The sequence below is a fragment of the Carassius gibelio genome, chromosome B13 (genome assembly GCF_023724105.1).
Source record: "Carassius gibelio isolate Cgi1373 ecotype wild population from Czech Republic chromosome B13, carGib1.2-hapl.c, whole genome shotgun sequence".
NCBI lineage: Eukaryota > Metazoa > Chordata > Actinopteri > Cypriniformes > Cyprinidae > Carassius > Carassius gibelio.
Genome location: NC_068408.1, coordinates 18,164,396 through 18,185,640, shown reverse-complemented (window position 1 = coordinate 18,185,640; position 21,245 = coordinate 18,164,396). Strand labels below are relative to the sequence as shown.

The 21,245-nt window shown below is 36.0% G+C and overlaps 1 protein-coding gene across 2 annotated transcripts in view; it reads left to right on the top strand.

The window, feature by feature from the left end:
* The window catches only part of gfra1a (gdnf family receptor alpha 1a), an 88,305-nt gene that overhangs the window by 58,905 nt on the left and 8,155 nt on the right, over nt 1-21,245 (top strand). For both annotated transcript variants that reach the window (XM_052573023.1, XM_052573022.1), the window contains 3 exons: nt 11,145-11,496; nt 13,484-13,593; nt 14,309-14,443. In XM_052573023.1, the coding sequence (XP_052428983.1) occupies nt 11,145-11,496; nt 13,484-13,593; nt 14,309-14,443 (597 nt within the window). The remainder of the gene's footprint in view (nt 1-11,144; nt 11,497-13,483; nt 13,594-14,308; nt 14,444-21,245) is intronic.

Genomic DNA, 21,245 nt, shown 5'->3' with positions numbered 1-21,245 from the left:
CACTACAGCCCAATTATAAAGGTTGATAGACTGGAGACAATGTTTGTTTTTCAGCAAAATGTACATTTTTAAACTGTAACCTGGAACTGTGTAGATTTAACGTCTGCTATTAAGTCACATTACATTAATCACTTAATCAGTTTGTATATATGAGTGCACTCCTTTAGCTGTCATTTACCAGTCGTTTTCTGGGACAGTTCAGCTGAAATACTATTTTTGTATTTCTCGTTAAAATACATTCTAGCTATTATTGTTGTGTTGTTCTTAGTTGTTATATGCCACCATCTTTTGTGAGATATATATATCAATCAGATGTTTCCTGCTTTGAGAGTTCTTTATTTCGGGTGTCTGAAAATCCCTTCAGATGTATAAATCCCTGTCGTAACCTCTCAAACTGAATGAAAGCTGTAGTTTTCAGCGTTTAGAACAGACTGTTCATTTCCTCTGCATGCTTCCTCTGATTGGCAGCTGACATTGAGCGATGACAAGGATGGCAGAGAGAAATATCACGGAGATAATAATAGACCACGGACTCTTAAAGCTGTGGAGAGAACAAGCAAGATTATATTCTCTGATGACTTTTGCACCGCTGAACACAGAGAACCACCAACTACTAGTGTCTTATATAGTTATTTAAAGTGGTAGGGCACTGATTTATATATAGTATGTATAATTATCATCTCATATAAAAGAGGCATTCATCATTTTTGTGCAGTAACACAAGACAGTATCTTTTTTATAATGCTTAATTTTCAAACAAGATTTTGGCAAAGAAAGTAGGGATGCATAAAACTGTATATTTTTATAATCAACTAGTCAGTGGGTTGTCTGAAAAACTAGTTGACTAGACTGCCTTAGCCCTGGATAATTGGGCTGATTTAGGGTCCACCACACAAAGCACATTCATGCGTTAATGATCAGCTAGATACACATACGAATGTAACCAAATGCTTGAGGTCCAGAGATGTGCTTTTTAAAATGCATATTTTTAGTTTTACTGTGAACGATTCATCCATGCATTGCTTTTAAACCAAATATATATATAACAGACTTCAATGGACTGAACCAAGTACCAAGTTTTTTTTTTTTTGGGGGGGGGGGGATTATTTGTTCTCTCAGATGCACATGACAATATGGGAGATCTCTCACTACTTCTGTCCATTGCAGCTATTTTTAACCTGACACTATTTTTATTGACACAACATTTATGGTGTGAGATGCAATGCAATGGCCAAGTCTCTCACAATCTCAAAGCATGTTATGAAAACACTGACTCTAAAAAAAAAACTTGTAGACAAACTAGTCAAACTATTGAGTTGGTGGATCAGCCATCCTGAATCGCGAATAGAAAGCAGACTACTTGAAAAGTTGTTTAAATTATGGTAAATCTGAATTGCATTCATTCCACACTATCACTTAAGGGGTGTTTGTATGTGTGAGAGAAATGATGTGAGAAAGCATGTTAAAACATGCCGTTTGTTACACCTCAGAGCCATATTTTGCTTGCTCATTACAAAGCCCCTGGCTCTAGTCTCTGTATTTTTGTTACTGAATGCGAGCAGAGAGAAATATCACAGTATTTGTATGATTTAGAAGTGCGGCAGACGCAGATGACTGGCAGTTTAGATAGCCGCACTGATATTCCACTCCCACTGGGTTTCCGCATTAGCTCAGAGTGATCTCTCACTCTTTCGGTCCTTTATGAGCAGTTCAGTCAGTGGGCGCCTTTTGAACGTGACTGCTGTTAAAGTATTTTCCCTCCCACATCTTTCCCACTCTCTTAGAGGATTCACACATGAGTAGCACTGCTTGACGGATTTGGGTGATGTCTCTTCACTTCAGCGTGACCTTTGACACATATAGTCAGTCGGCGGTGTGATAAAGAATGTAGTGATGGCTGTGACGTATGTCATACTACTGGAGCTGTCTGATGCCTCACAAGTCTCAATAGTAGTTTTAGCTGTCATTTTAAGGGTGTTTGGTAAGCCATGCAGCTCTCTGAGCTCCAGAGCAGATGGCCTCTATCAGTGCTGCCAGTTTTGATGTAACATGTATGGCCCAATCAGGGCAAAGCACTGCTGCTTTAGTCTGATTGCACTGTGGAGGTTTAAACTGCACTTAAAGCCTCTAGCAATAGATGCTCTTTTACCAAATTTTTTACCACCCAGGGTCATTCTGTCTCACTTTGGAAAGTTAATCAATTCCAAATGAAATGGAAAGTTATTCTAAGTCATGAAAGCAGCATGGCTGGACCTGAAATACTGTTTCACAAGCTGCCTAATCTAACTCAGTAATGATGTTGTTTTCAGCCATGTTCATCGAGACCTGCAGCTTTTTAGTTTCTGCAAACAGCATCTCTTGCTTTGTTGTGCTAAGATGGTCCTCAGTCTCTTTCTGTTGACACTGGTTAAGTTGAGGTCAATCAAATAGGCCGAAAATATCAATATTATTATTAAAATATGTAGTATGCATTTTTTTTATTTAATTTATGAAACCAAGGGGAGAAGATATTACTCATTTAACATATTATTATTATTCTATTAATCTTTTTTGAAATAACTTTTTCGCATAATTTTTATTTCCTTTATTTTTTTTTTAATAAATAAACATTACTGTTCAAACATTTGGGGTCACAAATATTTTTTTTGATCAGTCATCAATCCTGCATTTAATTGAACAAAAATGACAGAAAAGACTTAAGTTACAAGAGATTTCCATTTCAAATAAATGTTAGTTTCACAGATATTTCTATTTATCAAATAGTCCTCAAAAAATGTATCAGTTTCCGCAAAATATTATACAGTTTTCAGCATTGATAATATAAAATATTTCTTTAGCACCAAATCAGCATATTAGAATGATTTCGGAAAATTCAGCTACACTGGAATAAACTGCATTTTAAAAAATATTCATTTTAAATTGTAACAATATTTCACAATGTGACTGTTTTCATTCCAAAAATAATTTATGACAACAGACATTTGGACTTCACCAGTGTGGGTCACAGACCATACATTCTAAACATTTTCCTTCTTAAACAATGAATACAAATCATTACTTTTTCTATATTCTTTCAATTTCTTATTTGTACATGGTAAAAAGTTATTTTTTTGAACAATGATTCAGCAACATGCATTTGTTTGCATGCTCTATTTCATCACTTCCAATCATGGGAAATAGATCACAGCTATCCTATCTCTTGCACTCATGCAAATAGAGCAGCAGGTCTAATGATTCTCAATAGTATAACTTTCCCTGAAACGGATGTCTCTCAGTGCACTGGTACTCTGGGGCTAGGACAGTATATCTCTGTGACAGGCTGGGAGGGAGGGAGGTGGGGTGTTGTGCATATTAATGCCTCACAGATCATGTTTGTGTACAGGACCGGGATCGAGCAGGCAGTCTGGGCCATGAATCCTCATCAGTCGAGGGTTCTGGCAGGATGGTGATGCTAATGCTGCAGGGAGTGCGTATGTGTGTGAGGGATGTTAACTTCTCAAACAAACTTCCATTTTGGTAAAAGTGGAGATACAGTATCCGACATGCCCAAAAATAAAATGTCCATTGCTTCTAAGTCCCTCGGGCTAATCACATAGCCAAGGCATCAAATGCTAATTTATGCAAAATTACTCAAACTGTAACTAATATTTTCTGATCCAAAATCTCCTTGAAAAGACCAGCTTCCTTACCAAACTCTCCATTACCCCAGGGTTTAACCAGTCACCTCTGAAACCCAATGCATCCTTATGAAATCTCTTAGAGGAATGTCCTTCTCCGAGAGCACGCCACCTTGGTCGAAAGAATGAGGAGAGATAGAGAGAGCTTCAGGGATAAATTACAGAGGTCTTGAGTTATAGTTTCATTTGCCATTATTACACCGGAGGATTGTTTGTGGAAAGAGGGAGTTTATTAAGCACTAAAAAGAGCTAAAGTACAAAAAAGACAGTCTTCTTCCCAACTGTTTGGCTTCTCTGGTTCACTCAGTCAACAAGGAAAGATAGCTCTCTATGATTCCATTTGTACAAATGCCAATTTCTGTCATGAAACTCTAGATGGTGCAGGCTGATGAGTTGTTAACACAAATTGATGATATTCACAGCGTTAAACTACTTGGAACAAGCTGATTGGTTTAAATTGCATATGCAGCCAATGAGGTTAATGCCTGAAATTTAAATTGCTAGATAGCATTCACTAGTGTTACACCCTTGGTGGGGAATAACACGTAAGGATGGGAGGCAACAGGGGTAACTCTTCAAAGTCAATTTTATTTTAAGTTCTCAGCTACAAAAACAAACGAAAATGGCAGAGATGTGCCACGCAATAAAGCAGAGACGTGCCCATATAAAGGTGACTAATTAAAGCCCATTATCAAACACAATCCTTACCTTGTATTATCAAACACTACATCTGTGTGACCGCAGGGAAAAATAAACCTGGACACACAACAACAGTCTCAGTCAAAGAATTTGCTAATGTTTTCCATCCTTTTAGTCTCATTACAATCTTTTTTCTATTATTGTCTGTCTCTTCATTTACTTTCTCTGCAGTCCAGTGACTGACAATCACCTGAAGTCTGATTATAGATTTATAGAGAGAGACAGACACACGCACTCAAGAGGACATTAGGTTCTGATCACGGTGTTGTTTTAATCAAATCCTCAACCTCTTTGCTAATTACTGCTGACAGTACAGTTCCAGATAAGGTATGACAGGAGTGTGCTGGCCTCCCCTCCTTGTTTCACTGTACATTCCCCATTAACCCTCACATGAGGCTTTTATTAGGATTTAATCAAGCCTCAGCTGTCTGATCCTGGAGAGGAATTATGTTAAAACAGCACAGATGAGAGAATGACAGAATGACAGAATTAAAAGTTTGACTATGGTCCCATTGCTCTGATTTTACTAAACTGGAACATCTATACTCTTTGCATTTCTAAAAAACTGATACTAACAGTTAATAGTTATATTTTAGAGAACATTTTATAAGATATAACAGTATGGCAAATAGGGAGGATTTGGACATTTTATAAAAATATTCCTGAGAACTGAACTGTTGTTAGCGCCTTTGCATGTTGATCTACACAAATACAAACCTAAGTGATTATGTTAGCTCCAACTAGTTTTTTTTAATTACTTTTTTAAAGTAACGTTCCCAACAGTGATCTTAACTGATTATTGTAATTTTTTTCAATGCATTAATGAGTTTCTCATAGATATTTAGGACTGCATTCTATGAGTTTGTTTATAATCATGACAACTTCCTTTAAAATAAATTTCAAGTCTTTATTTGCCCAGTTGGATCGCTGCCATACTGGCTCAAGGAAAGAACAGATGGATAACAAAGGTCCAAATAAAACATGAGAAGCAGATCTGTAAGCACACCCCAGGTTTGTTCCAATAGCATTCAAGGTCATTATTCAGACTGATTCTCCTGCTAATTGAAAATTAGAGCTAAAGGGGATGGAAATAGGAGAAACTAATCAATTTGAGGTTGTGTCAGAGATGAGACACTGTAGGGGAGGGGGTTCCTGCTCCACCTTCTAGGCCAGATGGCCAATGTGTTTGGTGAAGGAGCTGCAGCATGTATGTGTGATGTTATTGTTTGCAAATGTGAAACATATTTCTGCATTATGGTTCAAAAGTACCTGCTAAATGAAATAAGAAAATGTGTCCTTTCTTACTCTATTAATATTTTTTTATATGTATTATTATTATTTAAAATTATTACACAAAGTAATTAACATTAACATTAAAATTATCAAAGGTAACAGACTTTATACATTGCTATGATCCATTTAAATTTCAAATGTTGTTAATTTCAAATGTTGAACTTTCTATTCATCAAAAAATATTGAGAAAAAGTATCCATTTCCAGCAAATCCAGCATAGAATGATTTCTAAAGGACTAGTGCTGTTTGATTTAAATGACGACATTTTATCGCCACAGAGGTTTGACAATACAAGCATCTACCCAGCTGTCTCTGTATCAGTATCATGTGCAGTAGACCACGCTTAATTTGAATACAAAAACATCATTTGAAATGGAGTAGAAAAATAATGAATAGAGCATAATATATGGGCTATAACAAGGTTTAATCTAGCCGCAAATAAAACAACCAGATTTATGTAATATAAAGAGACGTAATCCCTGAAACAGAGCTTCCCACTTGCGCAATACAGAAATATCTGCTAAGTTGTGTTACTTATCTTTGCCAACCTGGCAACCATGTGTGCACACGCTCTCTCCACTGTGGATAAACTTTAGGTTACTTACATAACCCCAGTTCCCTGAGAACAAAGCGAGGTATCGAGGTAGCGAGGTAGCAATGTTAAGATGGTTTAAATATATTAGAATGAGTAAAGTACAATATAAATTGTATTAGAGTAAATACATTACTATTTATGGCCTTAAAAACAGGATGCAAACAATCAGAATATTTTACCTGGTGGGGTGTGTACAATGTAAATATGAAACATATGCAATTACCTATATTGTACTGCTTATGGAGTTATGGAGGCCTTCATAATGCAGAGGTCAAGTGACTGTTCTGTCTATAGTTAGCAATGTCCTTATAGTATGCAATGTTTAATAAACAGCTTTTTTACTAAATTATTCTGAGGTGAAATTCAGTGCAGTCCTGTATCATGATACCTATCGTCTTTGTGGCCTCTTTATCTTGATGCATATCATATTGTGACTTTCCTGGTGATACACAGCCCAATAAATTATACATGAGAATTCTAAATATATTTGACACTAAAATTCTAATATTGGAAGCTGAAGCAAATTAGAATATGGTGTATCAGCTAATCAACTCAAAACACCTGCAAAGGTTTCCTGAGCCTTCATATGGTCTCTCAGTTTGGTCGACTAGGCTACACAATCATGGGGAAGACTGGTGATCTGACAGTTGTCCAGAAGACAATCATTGACACCCTTCACAAGGAGTGTAAGTCGCAAAAATCCATTGCCAATAAGCTGGCAGAGTGCTGTATCCAAGCATGTTAACAGAAAGTTGAGTGGAACAAAAAATTGTGGATGCACAACCAACCGAGAGAACTGCAGCCTTGTGCAGATTTTCAAGCAAAGTGGATTCAAGAATTTTAGAGAACTTCATAAGTAATGGACTGAGACTGGGGTCAAGGCATCAAGAGCCACCACACACAGACGTGTCAAGGAATGTGGCTACAGTTGTCATATTCCTCTTGTTAAGCCATTCCTGTACCACAGACAATGTCAGAGGCGTCTTACCTGGGCTAAGGAGAAAAAGAAATGGGCTGTTTTCATTGGCCCTTTTTCAGAAGATAGCAAGTTTTGTATTCCATTTGGAAACCATGGTCCTGGAGTCTGGAGGAAGGCTGGAGAAGCTCATAGCCCAAGTTGCTTGAAGTCCAGTGTTAAGTTTCCACAGTCTGTGATGATTTGGGGTGCAATGTCATCTGCTGGTGTCAGTCCATTGTGTTTTTTGAAAACCAAAGTCACTGCACCCGTTTACCAGAAAATCTTGGAGCACTTCATGCTTCCTTCAGCTGACCAGCTTTTTGAAGATGCTGATTTCATTTTCCAGCAGGATTTGGCACCTGCCCACACTAACAAAAGCAATAACAAAATAACAAAAAAATAGGGAATCTATGGGCTATTGTCAAGAGGAAGATGAGAAACAAGAGACCAAACAATGCAGATGAGCAGAAAGGCCACTGTCAAAGAACCTCAGGTTCCATACCACCTCAGCAGTGCCACAAACTGATCATCTCCATGCCACGCTGAATTGAGGCAGTAATTAAAGCAAAAGGAGCCCCTACCAAATATTGAGTACAGTAAATTAACATACTTTCAACAATTCACTAAATGTTTTTTTTTATTATTATTATTATTATTGTTGATTATATGAAGTATTCTAATTTGTTGAGATAGTGAATTGGTGGGATTTTGTTAAATGTGAGCCAAAATCATCACAATTAAAAGTAGCAAAGATTTAAATTACTTCAGTCTGTATGCATTGAATTTATTTAATACATGAGTTTCACAATTTGAGTTGAATTACTGAAATAAATGAACTTTTCCTCGACATTCTAATTTACTGAGAAGCACCTGTATTACAATTTCTACTGTATTGCTTAATTAAATAAATGAAGCCTTGATGAGCATGAGAGACTTCTAAATGATATAAGATTATTAATTAATTACATTTAATTAATTTACATCTAACTCTTTGTCTGTGCACTTCAATGTTTTACAAAAAAATAATTTACAAAAAAAATGTTTAAAAAAAGCTTTATATTAGATTACTTATAGTTTATTCATTCCACATGCAGATAATGAAAAAGAAAAATGTTGAAAAAGGCACAAGTCAAGACAGATATTTTACTTAGTATACAATTTGATTTGAATCGTGTATCTTACATCAGTGGGAGTTGGAATATTGCTCCTACAATTTGATTTAAACCCTATATTATGCAATTTTTGTATGAAATTACCAGTCAACAAGTAAATCTGTTTTATTTACTCGCCATAGCAACTTTTTACTTGTTTTTCTCTTCTTTTTAGTGCTCAATAAATGTTATGTGGATTTAGACAGTGTTCATGTGTAATTTGGTCAGTCTCTTTAGTGTGACATATGGTTCTAAGGGTTCATACGACAGGTGAAGGATCCAGACAGCTGTATAGGATAGTTTCAACCTGAAGCCCTTTGGCCAAACAACAGAATAGGTATTTTATTCTTGTCAGCCTCAGGGCACCAGATCAGAGGGGCACATTGCAAACACTCACACACACAGACTGTCTCTTTTTTTGATGATGTCATCTGACAGTAGTGGAACTCAGCAGAGAGGGGGTTTTTTTCTTGCTTTGAGTGCCTGTGTGTGTGTGTGTGTGTGTGTGCATGTCTGATGCTCTGACTGAGAACATCACACTGCTTATGAATAGGCAAGATTGCATTCCACTTTTCTTCCACACACAGATAAGCACCCCTTCTAGAGAGAGAGAGAGAGACAGAGGCTTTTCTGTGCTGAAGGGCTTGAATGAGCAGATGTTGACTGGGCTGATGGACTTTCAATGTCCGTACATGCTTCTGTATGTATGTGTGTGTGTGTGTGTGTGTGTGTGTGTGTGTTGAATTACAGTTCAGACGGCTAACAGATGGAGTGGAGCGGTGTTATTTTACATTGTTCTATAGAAGGCCAAGGGGTCATAGTGCATCTCTGGAAAACACACAAGTTTGGGGTCATTAAGATTTTTTGTTTGTTTGTTTGTTTAAAAAAATTCACTTAAGCTCACTTGACCTCAAACTTTTGAATGGTAGTGTATCTTGCTACATCATCAGAAAAACTGCTTTTTACTTGGTAGAGATCACTAGCTATGTTTTTATCACCCTGTGTTAGTGCGCATTTTGAAGCATTGCATTAGAAACGAGTGGTGTAAACGCCAAATAAAAAAAATAATAATAATTAGCTCACTTTGGTGTTTTTTGTCTTGTGTGAAAAAGGGTTCATGCGAATAATTGGAGATGGTAACTCATTTGTCCAATAAATTCCTCCATGCGCATCAAAAAAAAAAAAGTGAGTTTGTGCGATAGTATGGCATAACCTGACCAGCAGATGGATCTTGTTGAAGAGCACCTGAAATGTTGCAATGTTCATTCTGAAATGCCTGGGCAAAGTCTGTTGTCAAAGTATTTCTGTATTATTGCCCACCAGAACTGTTACAAGACTATGTTCCTGAACAGCAGGCATTTATGAGAGCAAGTACCACATTCATTGTGTTTTGTCTGCTCACTCTGAGGCACAAATAATTTTATTATATATGAAAAGTATTATATTCATTGACTTCTCCCACTTTTCTTTGTTATATTTAGTGCCCGTTTATCAGGGAGTGATAATTTTGTTCTCTTTGACCTGTTGGGTGGACATGGTGCTTATTCTCAAATGTTTTATGCGACATTCTAATTTTGCACAAAAGTTAAATATTCAGCTTTAAATGGAAACCTGGCTATTGAGCTGTGATTTCAGTTTTTCTACATATCATTGTGCAGCTTTATCAGTAATATACCAAAATGAAAAGTTATATACCACAAAAAAAGCCATTGAAGAGGAGGGATTAAAAAAGTTAAATGGATTTGTGATATAAACTTCAGAAGCATGCATACATTTTGTTGAAAAAAAAAAAATATATATATATATATATATATATATATATATATATATATATATTAACAATGCTTTGAATGAGCACAACTACTATGAAATGTAAATTATGAATCCATGTCCACTTCAAATCTCGTATGTATGACAAATTACTTCTCATTTCTAATAGAGAGCACTGGGAGCTGCATAGAATATCAGTCAAATGTGTATGCAGAATTTTCTAAATTGATTTAAGGTTTGGGTGCGGAATATTAAAATATTTACCATTAGATTGTATGTAAACTGAAAAACAAAAAAAAGTTTTTTTTTTTCTGACAGGGGGATATATTCCTAAATTGACTATTCTGTTATTTCACCAAGTGGAATAAGACTGCTTTGAAACTTCCATGTAAAGTCAAGCATACACTGTGTGATTTTCGTCTGCTGCTGCTGTAGCTCAGCAAGTCTCCAGAAATGTGTTAGAAAGCCTGCAATTAGCCGCAGCTGACCTGCGAGCAGAGCTATGCTGGCCGCTTTGATGACTCCCCTGTTCGGCCAAGATGATGTTTGTTTAGGCTGCAGGGATCCAAAGGGATGAGCACTGTTCCATTGAACATAAAAAAAAACAACCCAAAACAAAAAACAGGTTCCTTTTAAACAGCCTCTGTGTTTTGGAAGACCTGCAGAAACTGGGATGATTAATTCACGTGTCTGTCAGTACCGTAGGGTTTTCAAATAAAATAGTTTTCAGAGATGTGGATAATATCAGACTCTTTTTTTTTTCTTTGTCTTACTTTTTTTACCATTGTTTTTATATATATATATATATTTTTTTTTATTAAAAAGTAAACAATTTTTGTCAGTTTATAAATGTTTTCTTTATATAGCCATTTTAAAGCAATTTAGCTGGTTTAGCTGCATTTCAACTGCACATTCTCTCTCCACAAATGATTGACGGACAGAGTGTATCTGTGTTATATTTATTATATTGTCTTTTATACCATGCATCTTTGTCTTTGCAGGTGAGCCAGCGCTAGCAAAGGAGAACAACTGCCTGAATGCAGCGAAGGCCTGCAACCTAAACGACACCTGTAAGAAATACCGTTCGGCTTACATAAGCCCCTGCACCAGCCGAGTCTCAACGGCTGAAGTCTGCAACAAACGCAAGTGCCACAAGGCCCTGCGGCAGTTCTTCGACAAGGTGCCGCCCAAGCACAGCTACGGTATGCTCTTCTGCTCCTGTCCTCTGGGGGATCAGCTGGCCTGTTCTGAGCGGAGACGCCAGACCATCGTACCAGCCTGTTCATATGAGGACAAGGAGAAGCCCAACTGCCTGGCACTGCAAGCGTCCTGCAAGACCAACTACATCTGCAGGTCTGAGCCTCAAACAACTCATTTATAACAGGCAACTTATTATATTATTCTCATGAGCATCTTCTTAATATTGTTAATGTAATGAAGTTCAATTAAAAAATCAAAAGCACTTTACAATATGTTTCTATTAGTTAGTTAACTACATTAGTAAGCATGAACTAACAATTAAAAAATACCTCTAAAGCATCTAGGTTACAATTTATTTTAAGGTGTACTTGTTACAATGTACACAATAATGTTACAATAAGTACTGAGTAATATTAATTAACTATAACTATATGTACTTAATATATGGTTAGGGTTACTTGCATGTAATTATGCACAACCTATTATTAATAGTAAGTACATATAATGTGTAACAAAGATACCTTAAAATAAAGAGTTACCAGCATTAATTAATCTTTTAATGATAACTTCAGCATTTACTCATACATTATTAAAATCAAAAGTTATATCTATTAACATTATTTAATAGAACTGAGCTGACTTGAACTAACAGTGAACATTTATATTTTTATTAACTAATATTAACAAAGATTAATACATAAATAAATTATTATTATTATTATTATTATTATTATCATTCAGTGTTCACTTAAATTGTTATAAGATAATAAACAATAAAATATATTCCAATCTATTTCAACATGTTATAGTGATAATTTTAATAGTATGTGATTGAAATTATATATGTCCCTTAATAAACTAATGTAATTAAGAACTGACATTTAAAAACAATTTAAAATATTATTAATATAATAATTTCTAACGGTCTAATAAATATATAATATAATATAATATAATATAATATAATATAATATAATATAATATAATATAATATAATATAATATAATATAATATAAAAATAAAAGAACCATTTCACTAGCAGTCTCAAACTTTACAGTTGTAAAGCGAGTAAATAAAGTATATACACAAAGTTAAGAATACCTAGCTATCCTTCTCTTTCACCCTCTTACACACACACACACACACACATACAAACACTTACATGCAAATGCATCCACACTTCATGGCAACACTTATCTTGTGTGCATTAACACATGGCAGTGCAAAATGAGCTATTTAGAGGTGCTAAGAAATGCCTCACTGAATCTGAGAGGCAACATCACAACATGCCATCTGTAATAACACACATTCACCAATAGGGACAGACATTGCCATGAGCAGCTAAACTGCATCTATTGGGAAATAAAGCATTTATTAAGGTAAGGCAGGAGAACACATCGCCAGGACGATTGTGGTGATTATTGAAGTCTAGCAATAAAAAACTGCAGCCTTAAATCTGGTTTGTGCAGGAAGGAGGCAACCCCAGAGTCTGCTAAGTGGCTTGTTAAGGATTCATTAGCACAACGTGGATGTAGTTTTGCCAAGTAAACGTCTTTAGGCACAGAGAGTGTGACAGCTAATGACCCTGCTCAATCAGAAGATTGACATTATCCGCATTCTGGGGGCACACTCAGACACTCATACAAATAAATGGAATATATTTGCACTTGCGCTCCAGGTCTGTACAGTTAGCATGCTCCATTCTGGTCATTTTTTCCTCATTATTTGTCTTTCTTGCTGCATCCATCCTGCTCTTGTTCCTATGCTTTTTTTGAAGCCAGGTGTAGCCCCTAGCTGTAGCAAGGTGTTCGGCGGAGTTGTGCAGAGATCCGACTCTAGTCTCACACCATGTTGTCTTAGGACACACGGCACAGCACTTTCATTAACACATTCCTTCTCCATTCTTAACACTGCCACAGACTGCTACTGAGAGTCTTCCAACACTTTTAACTGCCAAGAACTGTGTGCAGTTTGCTTTTCAAATAGATTTGGCAACATATGTTTTCTTTCATTCATAATGAACTGTATTTAATTATAAAGTGGTGTCATTAGTACTCATTGTACTAGAATAGATGTCAGGAAGAGGTGAGAATTATGTAATATGAAGTGTGTGTGTGTGTGTGTGTGTGTGGTGTTTTAGGTCTCGTCTGGCTGATTTCTTCACTAACTGTCAACCGGAGCCCCGCTCTCTCTCTGGCTGTCTGAAGGAGAATTATGCTGACTGCTTGCTGTCATACTCTGGCCTCATTGGTGAGTTTGCCCTGTAACATATACAGTATGTGTATGTGTGTGTGTGTGTGTGTGTGTGTGTGTGTGTTATTATTATTATTATTAATAATATGGTAAATTTAAAATGATGGTCTTGGGGAATAGTTGCACTTTTAAAAATCAAGTTATCACATATACCTATAAACACAAAAATGTATTTTTGAATTATTAATATAGTACATTTAATATTAATTTGGATCCACGGTGAATACACAAACACACACATCAACCTGTTATATACTGATGATTCAGTCTCGTTAACTACCACTGGGTGACTTCTACTCTCAGCACAATCCACTGAGATCTATATAGAGAAAGACTTTGAGAACACACGTTTGTTCTCTAGTTCTTTCTTTGCGTTTTGCTTGTGCTGGATGTCTTCCCAAAGTTGTGTGTGCAGCACACAGAAACAGCAGCTGGACATGTGGGAATACAGCAGTGCAGCTATTAATCTGTGATTAGCTCCTGTTGTTGTTCTACCAGTGGGAGACTGTTTCTCTGTCGGCTAACACTGTCACACCCCCACAGTATGGCTTTTATGAGGCAAACTGCACCAGCATTATTATTATTTTTATTATGACAAAGGTTTATGTTTTGATATGTACTGTACACATTCAGGCTGAAATAATCAAATTCCAATAAAATATGAAATTGATACTTTAATTTTGAAAACGCAACATGTACTTTTGTTTTCCAGGCACGGTGATGACCCCAAATTATCTGCGCTCACCCAAGATCAGTGTGTCTCCATTCTGTGATTGTAGCAGCAGCGGCAACAGCAAAGAGGAATGTGACAGATTCACCGAGTTCTTCACTGACAACGGCTGCCTGCGTGAGTTTCTGCTTTGATTTACATGTGTAGCTTGTGTTAGAGCTGGGCAAAATAGCATATATATATATATATATATATATATATATATATATATATATATATATATATATATATATATATATATATATATATATTCAGTGCCATCCGTAATTATTGGAACAGTAAAGACAAAATGTATCTGTTTGCTGTGGAATCAAAACATTTGTAAATATGACTAGAAGATAAACATGAGACAAAACTACAGAATGTCACATTTTATTATTAGCTGTTTCAGTACATAAATGTTTTAATATTTTACCAAATAAAAGCACTTTTAAAGCTCATCCCACTATTTGATGTGAGCAGAAGTATTGGAACGTTTGAATTTAATGATGTAAAAGATTAAAAGCTAATATTTAGTTGCAGATCCCTTGCAGTGAGTCTGTGACCCATAGACAACTGCAGACTCTTGGTCTTATGCTTTGAAATGATTTTCTCCTGCCTTTAATGCAGCCAAAGTCCAACTGTTGCTTGTTTTGGGGAGTTTCTTTCTTTAGTCTCCTCTTCAGCTGGTGAATTTAATGTTCAAATCGGATTTAAACTTGAAGATTGACTTGGTCAATCTAAGACTTTACTTTTTTCTCTCTCTCTGATAAACTCCTTGAATTGGCAGGGTGTTTTGGGTCAGTGTCCTGATTTAATGTGAAGCACTTTCTGATGTGACTGGTGACATTTTCTTGAATATTGGTAGCCAAGATCATTTTGTACACTTCCATATTCATTCTGCTACTGCCATCCTACATTAAGTAATCATTAAAATGAAGAGGTTCTGTTCTATAGACAGCCATGCATGCCCATGCCATGACACCACCTCCACCAAGCTTTACAGATGAGGCTGGATGCTTAGGATCATTTGCAGTTCCTTTTTTCTCCACACTTTTGCTTTCCATTCACTTAGATAAAGGTTAATATTTGTCTCATCTATCCATAAAACTCTAATCTTGCCTTTGTATTTTTGTTGCTGGTCAGATGTTTGTATCTTGCTGTGTGGCATCTGTAACTCTGTGTCAAAGTCTCCTGTGGACAGTAGATTGTAAGAGCATCACTCCAGCTCTCTGGAGATTGTTGGTGATTTTACAGACATGTATTTTCATGGATGTTCAGCCAGCATTTTAGCGCTGTTAGAAGTCCATTTTTGAGCTCAGGGAAACACGGGAGGATATGGGTAATCGAAACCATTGTTTAGGCATATGGAGGGTCCCGGAGTGGGATGAGCTGGAGAGGCAAGGTGTGTTTCAGAGGAGGCTGGATGAGGATGATTCTCATTCTTAACTTCTATAAAGGATAAAAAAAATTAATAAAGTCTATAAAAAAATAAAATACTAAAATAGATAGGATCACACACAAAAATTTTTTTAACAGGTTATAATATGATTGACAGATTAACAAAAGGATAATATTATTAGAAATGGCCTATACTTGTTGAATTTTTTTTTATTTGATTATTTTACTCTTAATGCATTTACATACCCCTCCAAAGGCTGACCGCCCTGCCACAGGCACCACAGCTGGTCCTCAGCCCAGTTTGCATTATTTGGTCTGGTCATCTGTCACGGTGATGCAGGAAGGTGGGGGAAGACAGGAAGTGCAGTTCAAACTCACTTCTTTTAATGAACAAAGTTAGACCACGGGCAGAATGGTGAGGGAAAACAGCATAATATAAAGGTGAGCGAACAAACAAAAAAGACTGAACAGATTGGGGCTTAAATACATAGACAAATGAGGTTAATTAACGGGACACACTTTAACTAAATGGCTAATCAAAATGAGAGGGAGAAACTAGTTCACGGGAAGCACATGGGGAGAAAACCTCAACAAGACAGGAACACAAGTCTGACAGCGTGCCAACATATAGCCATACCTGTCAAGTTTTGGATTTGAAAATAAGGGAAATTTTCCAGCGCCCATTGCGAGCAGTCCCACCACCCCAACAAAGCTCCAGTATCCCTTACATTTTAAGACAGGTGTTATAGCCCAAATTAAAACACAAAAGGGTGTATATGAAGAGCATTTATTTAAAGGCTTATTTGCATATTTTCTGTTAATTTAACATTGCTTGTCTTTACATTTACCTTTTATTTTAATTCCACACATTCTTTTCATTTCATATTGCTTTTCTTTAACAGTTTTTCTTTTCATTTCACATAACTTTTCTTTTACTCTTTTAGTGAGTTGTTGTACCAATTTGTTGCAGACTTTGCATTCTTTAAAAAAGTAAATTCGCTGTCCCATTTATCACGGTATTTACACATGGGTTTTGGTTTTTTGGCAGGTGTGCCTTCACTCTCTATTGTAGCATCCATCATCCGTCTCTGTTTTTTCTTTTGTTGTTGTTGTTTTTCCCACGTTATAACTCATGTCATATGACCTCACACACCCCTCGCGACAGGCTACTACAGGTGGGAGTTATCGCGAGACTAGTGACAGAGCTCAGATTGGGAATGTTTTTATTATTATAATTTTATTAATAACGCAGGTAAAAAAAATAAATAATAAAAATACGGGAGACTTACGGGAAAATACTAATACGGGAGGACGGCGGGAAAGAAGGGTAAAATACATGACTTTCCCGGCCAAAACGGGATACTTGACAGGTATGCATATAGCGCTGTAGTGCTATGGCCGTCCACAGTTCGAATCCTGGCTCATGGACCTTTCCTGATCGCCCCCCTCCTATCATAATAAAGACAAAATTGAGAAATGTTAAACAAAATTAACAAGTTAAAATTAAAATGTATAAAAAATTAAAAACGTTTAGTGCCCATATATATATATATATAACATTCAAAGCTTATAAAATGACACCAAGTGAGAACTTTGAAGTGATTTTGAATTAAACTTATCAAATCTAATGTCAATTTTTGTCAATTTGAAATTTAAATGAGACAGTATTTAAACTTTGCTGACTTAATGGTTTCATACTTGAGTTGTGCAAGTGCTGTAGTCTAATGACAGACTGTTTGGGAAACTTGTGGTTATATAAAAAGAGTCAGTTTCATTTAATCTTCCTCTAGTTAATGATATAAAAAATAGACGTAAAGATGTAAGCAATCTGTCAATCCCTCCTCATATCTTCTGTTAGCTTTTTTCTCTCTTCGTTTAAACTTTGTGCCTCCATCCGTGCCATTTCCTTCCTAACTGTCCATTTGTCTCATTCTCCCTCTGATCTGGTTTGCTCTGTTCAACTCCTCAGACTCTTGTTTGTCTGAGTTGTTTTCTAAGGCTTTTAGCTCCCCGTCTGTCAGCCCGTTTTTACCTCTGCCTCTAAAAAGCCTCTTCCATCTTCCTATTATGTACACCTCTTTCTCGTACACTTTCTCCTATATATCTTTTGCTCGCTACACTTCTTTGAATGCACCAAGTGTTTTGTTTTGTTCCCGTTCACTCATAGAATGGCGTGAATACAGACTTAGTGGTAATAGCAAAAAGCAAGCTTTCAGGGAGGGCTTGTGAAAGTCCTGGAAATGCTACAAAAATGTATAGTACTGAAAGAGATCCATGCAGGGGTCAGTTTAAAAAGCACTGTCAGGTGAATGGCACTACTCAAACCTCAATACACAGCACTTGAACTAAGTTTCTCGTGGTGAAATAGTTCACAGAAGAAGAAAGTTTTGCCACAGTCCACTGCTAAAAGTCAATAGGAATACATAATAAGAAAAAAAATCTGATTATGATTCTTCTAACAGGAATTGTGTTTTGTAATGCAATAAAAAATAATTATAATAATAATGGGGAAAAAAAACAGGTTTGCTGTACTTGTTTGTAAGGGCTGCATTTTTTGCCAAAATTTTGTAATCATATATCAATATGGAAATGATGTCAAAGAAGGAAAAAAGATTTCCATTCAAAAAAAAAAATAATAATAATAATATATATATATATATATATATATATATATATATATATATATATATATATATATATATATATATATATTTTTTTTTTTTTTTTTTAATTATTATTATTATTATTATTAAATCACAGCTTTTGTGATTTGATAATCACACTAAGCCATAACAAAAAAACTAAAATAAAAATATTATCTGAAACTATTTGTGTTAATACTGTAGCTATATGCAGCCTTTATGACAAAAGTATTTGCTGCATTCAGACTCTGTGGCTGTTAATTTTCCACCCTGACTGAGAGTCTACATGGATTATTAGGACTTTTATGCAAAACACAAATTGTTTCACACCATTTACGGTTGTGAAGTAGTGTTGAAAAGTAGTGAGGGCAAAAAGGTGTTAAAAAACTATGATAAACGTAAGAGAATAGTGACCTGTCAAAATCTTTCTCTAAACCACTGCAGGAAAAACAGAGATAGTTTTCAATGTTCAGATCTTCACCAGAATGGGCAGGAAGGTTTCATTGTAGGAAGAGTATATCTGTGATCAGTCTGAGCTTAATTTATTTTGTTTCTTTTAGTGCCGAGGGCTTTGAGTGGATGTTGAAGGAGACTCTTCAGGAGGTTAAACTGGGTTAAACTGCTTCTTTATTGTTCTATCTTTCTTTCTCGTTCTCTCCTTCTCATTACCTCATTCTCTCGTGTCTCATTAGGGGATTTCAGTGTTAAGACATCCTGACAGTTGTGGGGGTTCGTTCCCAGCGCCGTCAGTATCTGGGTGTTTAGGAGGCTATGACGAAGCGCTTTGGCCTCACACCCTACACTAGCCCCCGAGCGTTATGCGTCTGTCTGCCCTTGAAATACAGCGTCCTCAACAAAGGCGGGTGTTTCAGCAGAACAGATAGCATTGAGTGAAACAGTGACATTGTCCAAACATTATTAAGAATATTTTTCACGTTTATATCATAGCTTCCAGAGTATGGTGGAATTACTCAAACTTCAAACTGGTGTAGAAGCACTGACACAATAATAAGAGTGTTTCCTGGTCCTTATTTATCAATCTACGTAGAAACAAGTGCAGATCCATACAAACAAATCTACTTACGACAGAGTTCGCGTGTGATTCATAAAACATTTGTAAGCTGCCAATCTCATCTTACGAAATTCTTCACATGCACAAAAATGTTTGTTTGAGCGCTGAATGCTGATTTTACAGTGGACGTTTTAAAATAACACTGTGACTTTTATGTTTGGTTGAATGCATCTTCGTTTTTATGATGAATGGCTGAAATGTCAGGCAACGGTAGAACTAATGTTGTTTGTGTGTGCGTGAGGTGCCTGTGCGACTAGATGGATTAAATCAAATATAAAGAAAAGAAATAAAATGCATTAAGGGTGTTACAAAAACGAGCGTTACCTATATTAATTTTTATCCTTTTGTTAATCTGTTAATTATATTATAGCCTATTACCCCCTTCCTCAAATCTTGCCCTGGAGGTCCAATGCACTGCAGTGTTTAGCTCCAACCTGATCAAAGTCACCTGTCTGGGATTATCTAATGATCCCAAAGACATGAATTGGCATTGATTAGCATGCTCAGGTGTGTTTGATTAGGGTTAGAGCTAAACTCTGCAGGAAAGTTGATCTCGAGGTCCAGATTTGAGGATCCCTGGCCTATTATATATTTTATGTGATCCTAACTATTTTATTCTTTTTATAGACGTAATTTCTGTTTTTCTCCTTTCACCGAAGCATTGCAAGTGCATGATGCGACGATTGAATCATCAGTGTCTTGTTTACGCTGCCATTTGTGCATATAAAGCTAAATCCCTGTATAAAAATGACATGTTTGAAAATACAAATGAACAAACTGATGTAATTCTTCAATTCTCCACCATATTTACTATGCTGCGGGCAAGTTCAGGTGACTCAAAAACTTGCGTACACGATTGAGATTTGATCGTAGCCACTGCTCACGTCCATATTGATAAATTCCAAGTTTTGTGTTTAAACAACTGTATGCCCAATTTTCTGCCTTATGTTTGTTTAATAAATGAGGCACTGACTTAATTTAAAGCTGGAAAATTTAAAGCTGGAAATGAACTTTTATTTTAGAAAACAAATAAATATAATAAAACAAATCAATTATGCTGTAGATACATAATTTTGGGGAGTATAGTTGTTATTTAAGTGAGTAAATAATCTTATGTTCACCAAGCCTGCATTTATGTGATAGAAACTATTTTGATGAGCTGAATGTTCAGAAGCCCTCACTCCAATCTTCATTGTCACTCAAACAAACTTTGTTACAATGAAAAGGTATTAATGTAAAAAATAAAATTATAATAAAAACAACCCTTTTGACACCAAACTTTACAATTTTTTTATTCAATTAGAAAAAAAAGGGGGGTGTAAATGTGCGCTGCTAAAAAAACATCTTAATACAAATGCTTTTTACATCAGAATAGCATGCTTATTTTAAGCTGGTCTGCATTTCATCATAAAGAAAAAAATTACAAAAACAGCAAACAGTAGCCTTTATTTGTAGTGCATTTTTTTTCTTCTTTGAAACCTAAAACCTTATGGATATGAAGGTCTCCAGACATCAGCTGGTGGATTCAGAGAACATGACTCATTTGAGAGACATGCACATGAGAGGAAACTACACGATTCATCTGCTGAAGAAAATGTGTCAGGGCTTATAGACTCAAAACAACGATCAAAGCGCTCGGAGCCTGCGGGGCTTTTCCAGTATTTCCTAGAGAGATAGAAAGAAAACTAAAAATAGCTAACAACACATTTATCATGTTTGTTCAAATGATTTACATGTGAGTATGATAAAATTAGAGAAGCAGATTTCAAATATAGTGCAGTGACAGACAGAACTAAGCACTGTGAGACAGGATGGACGTTTCTGA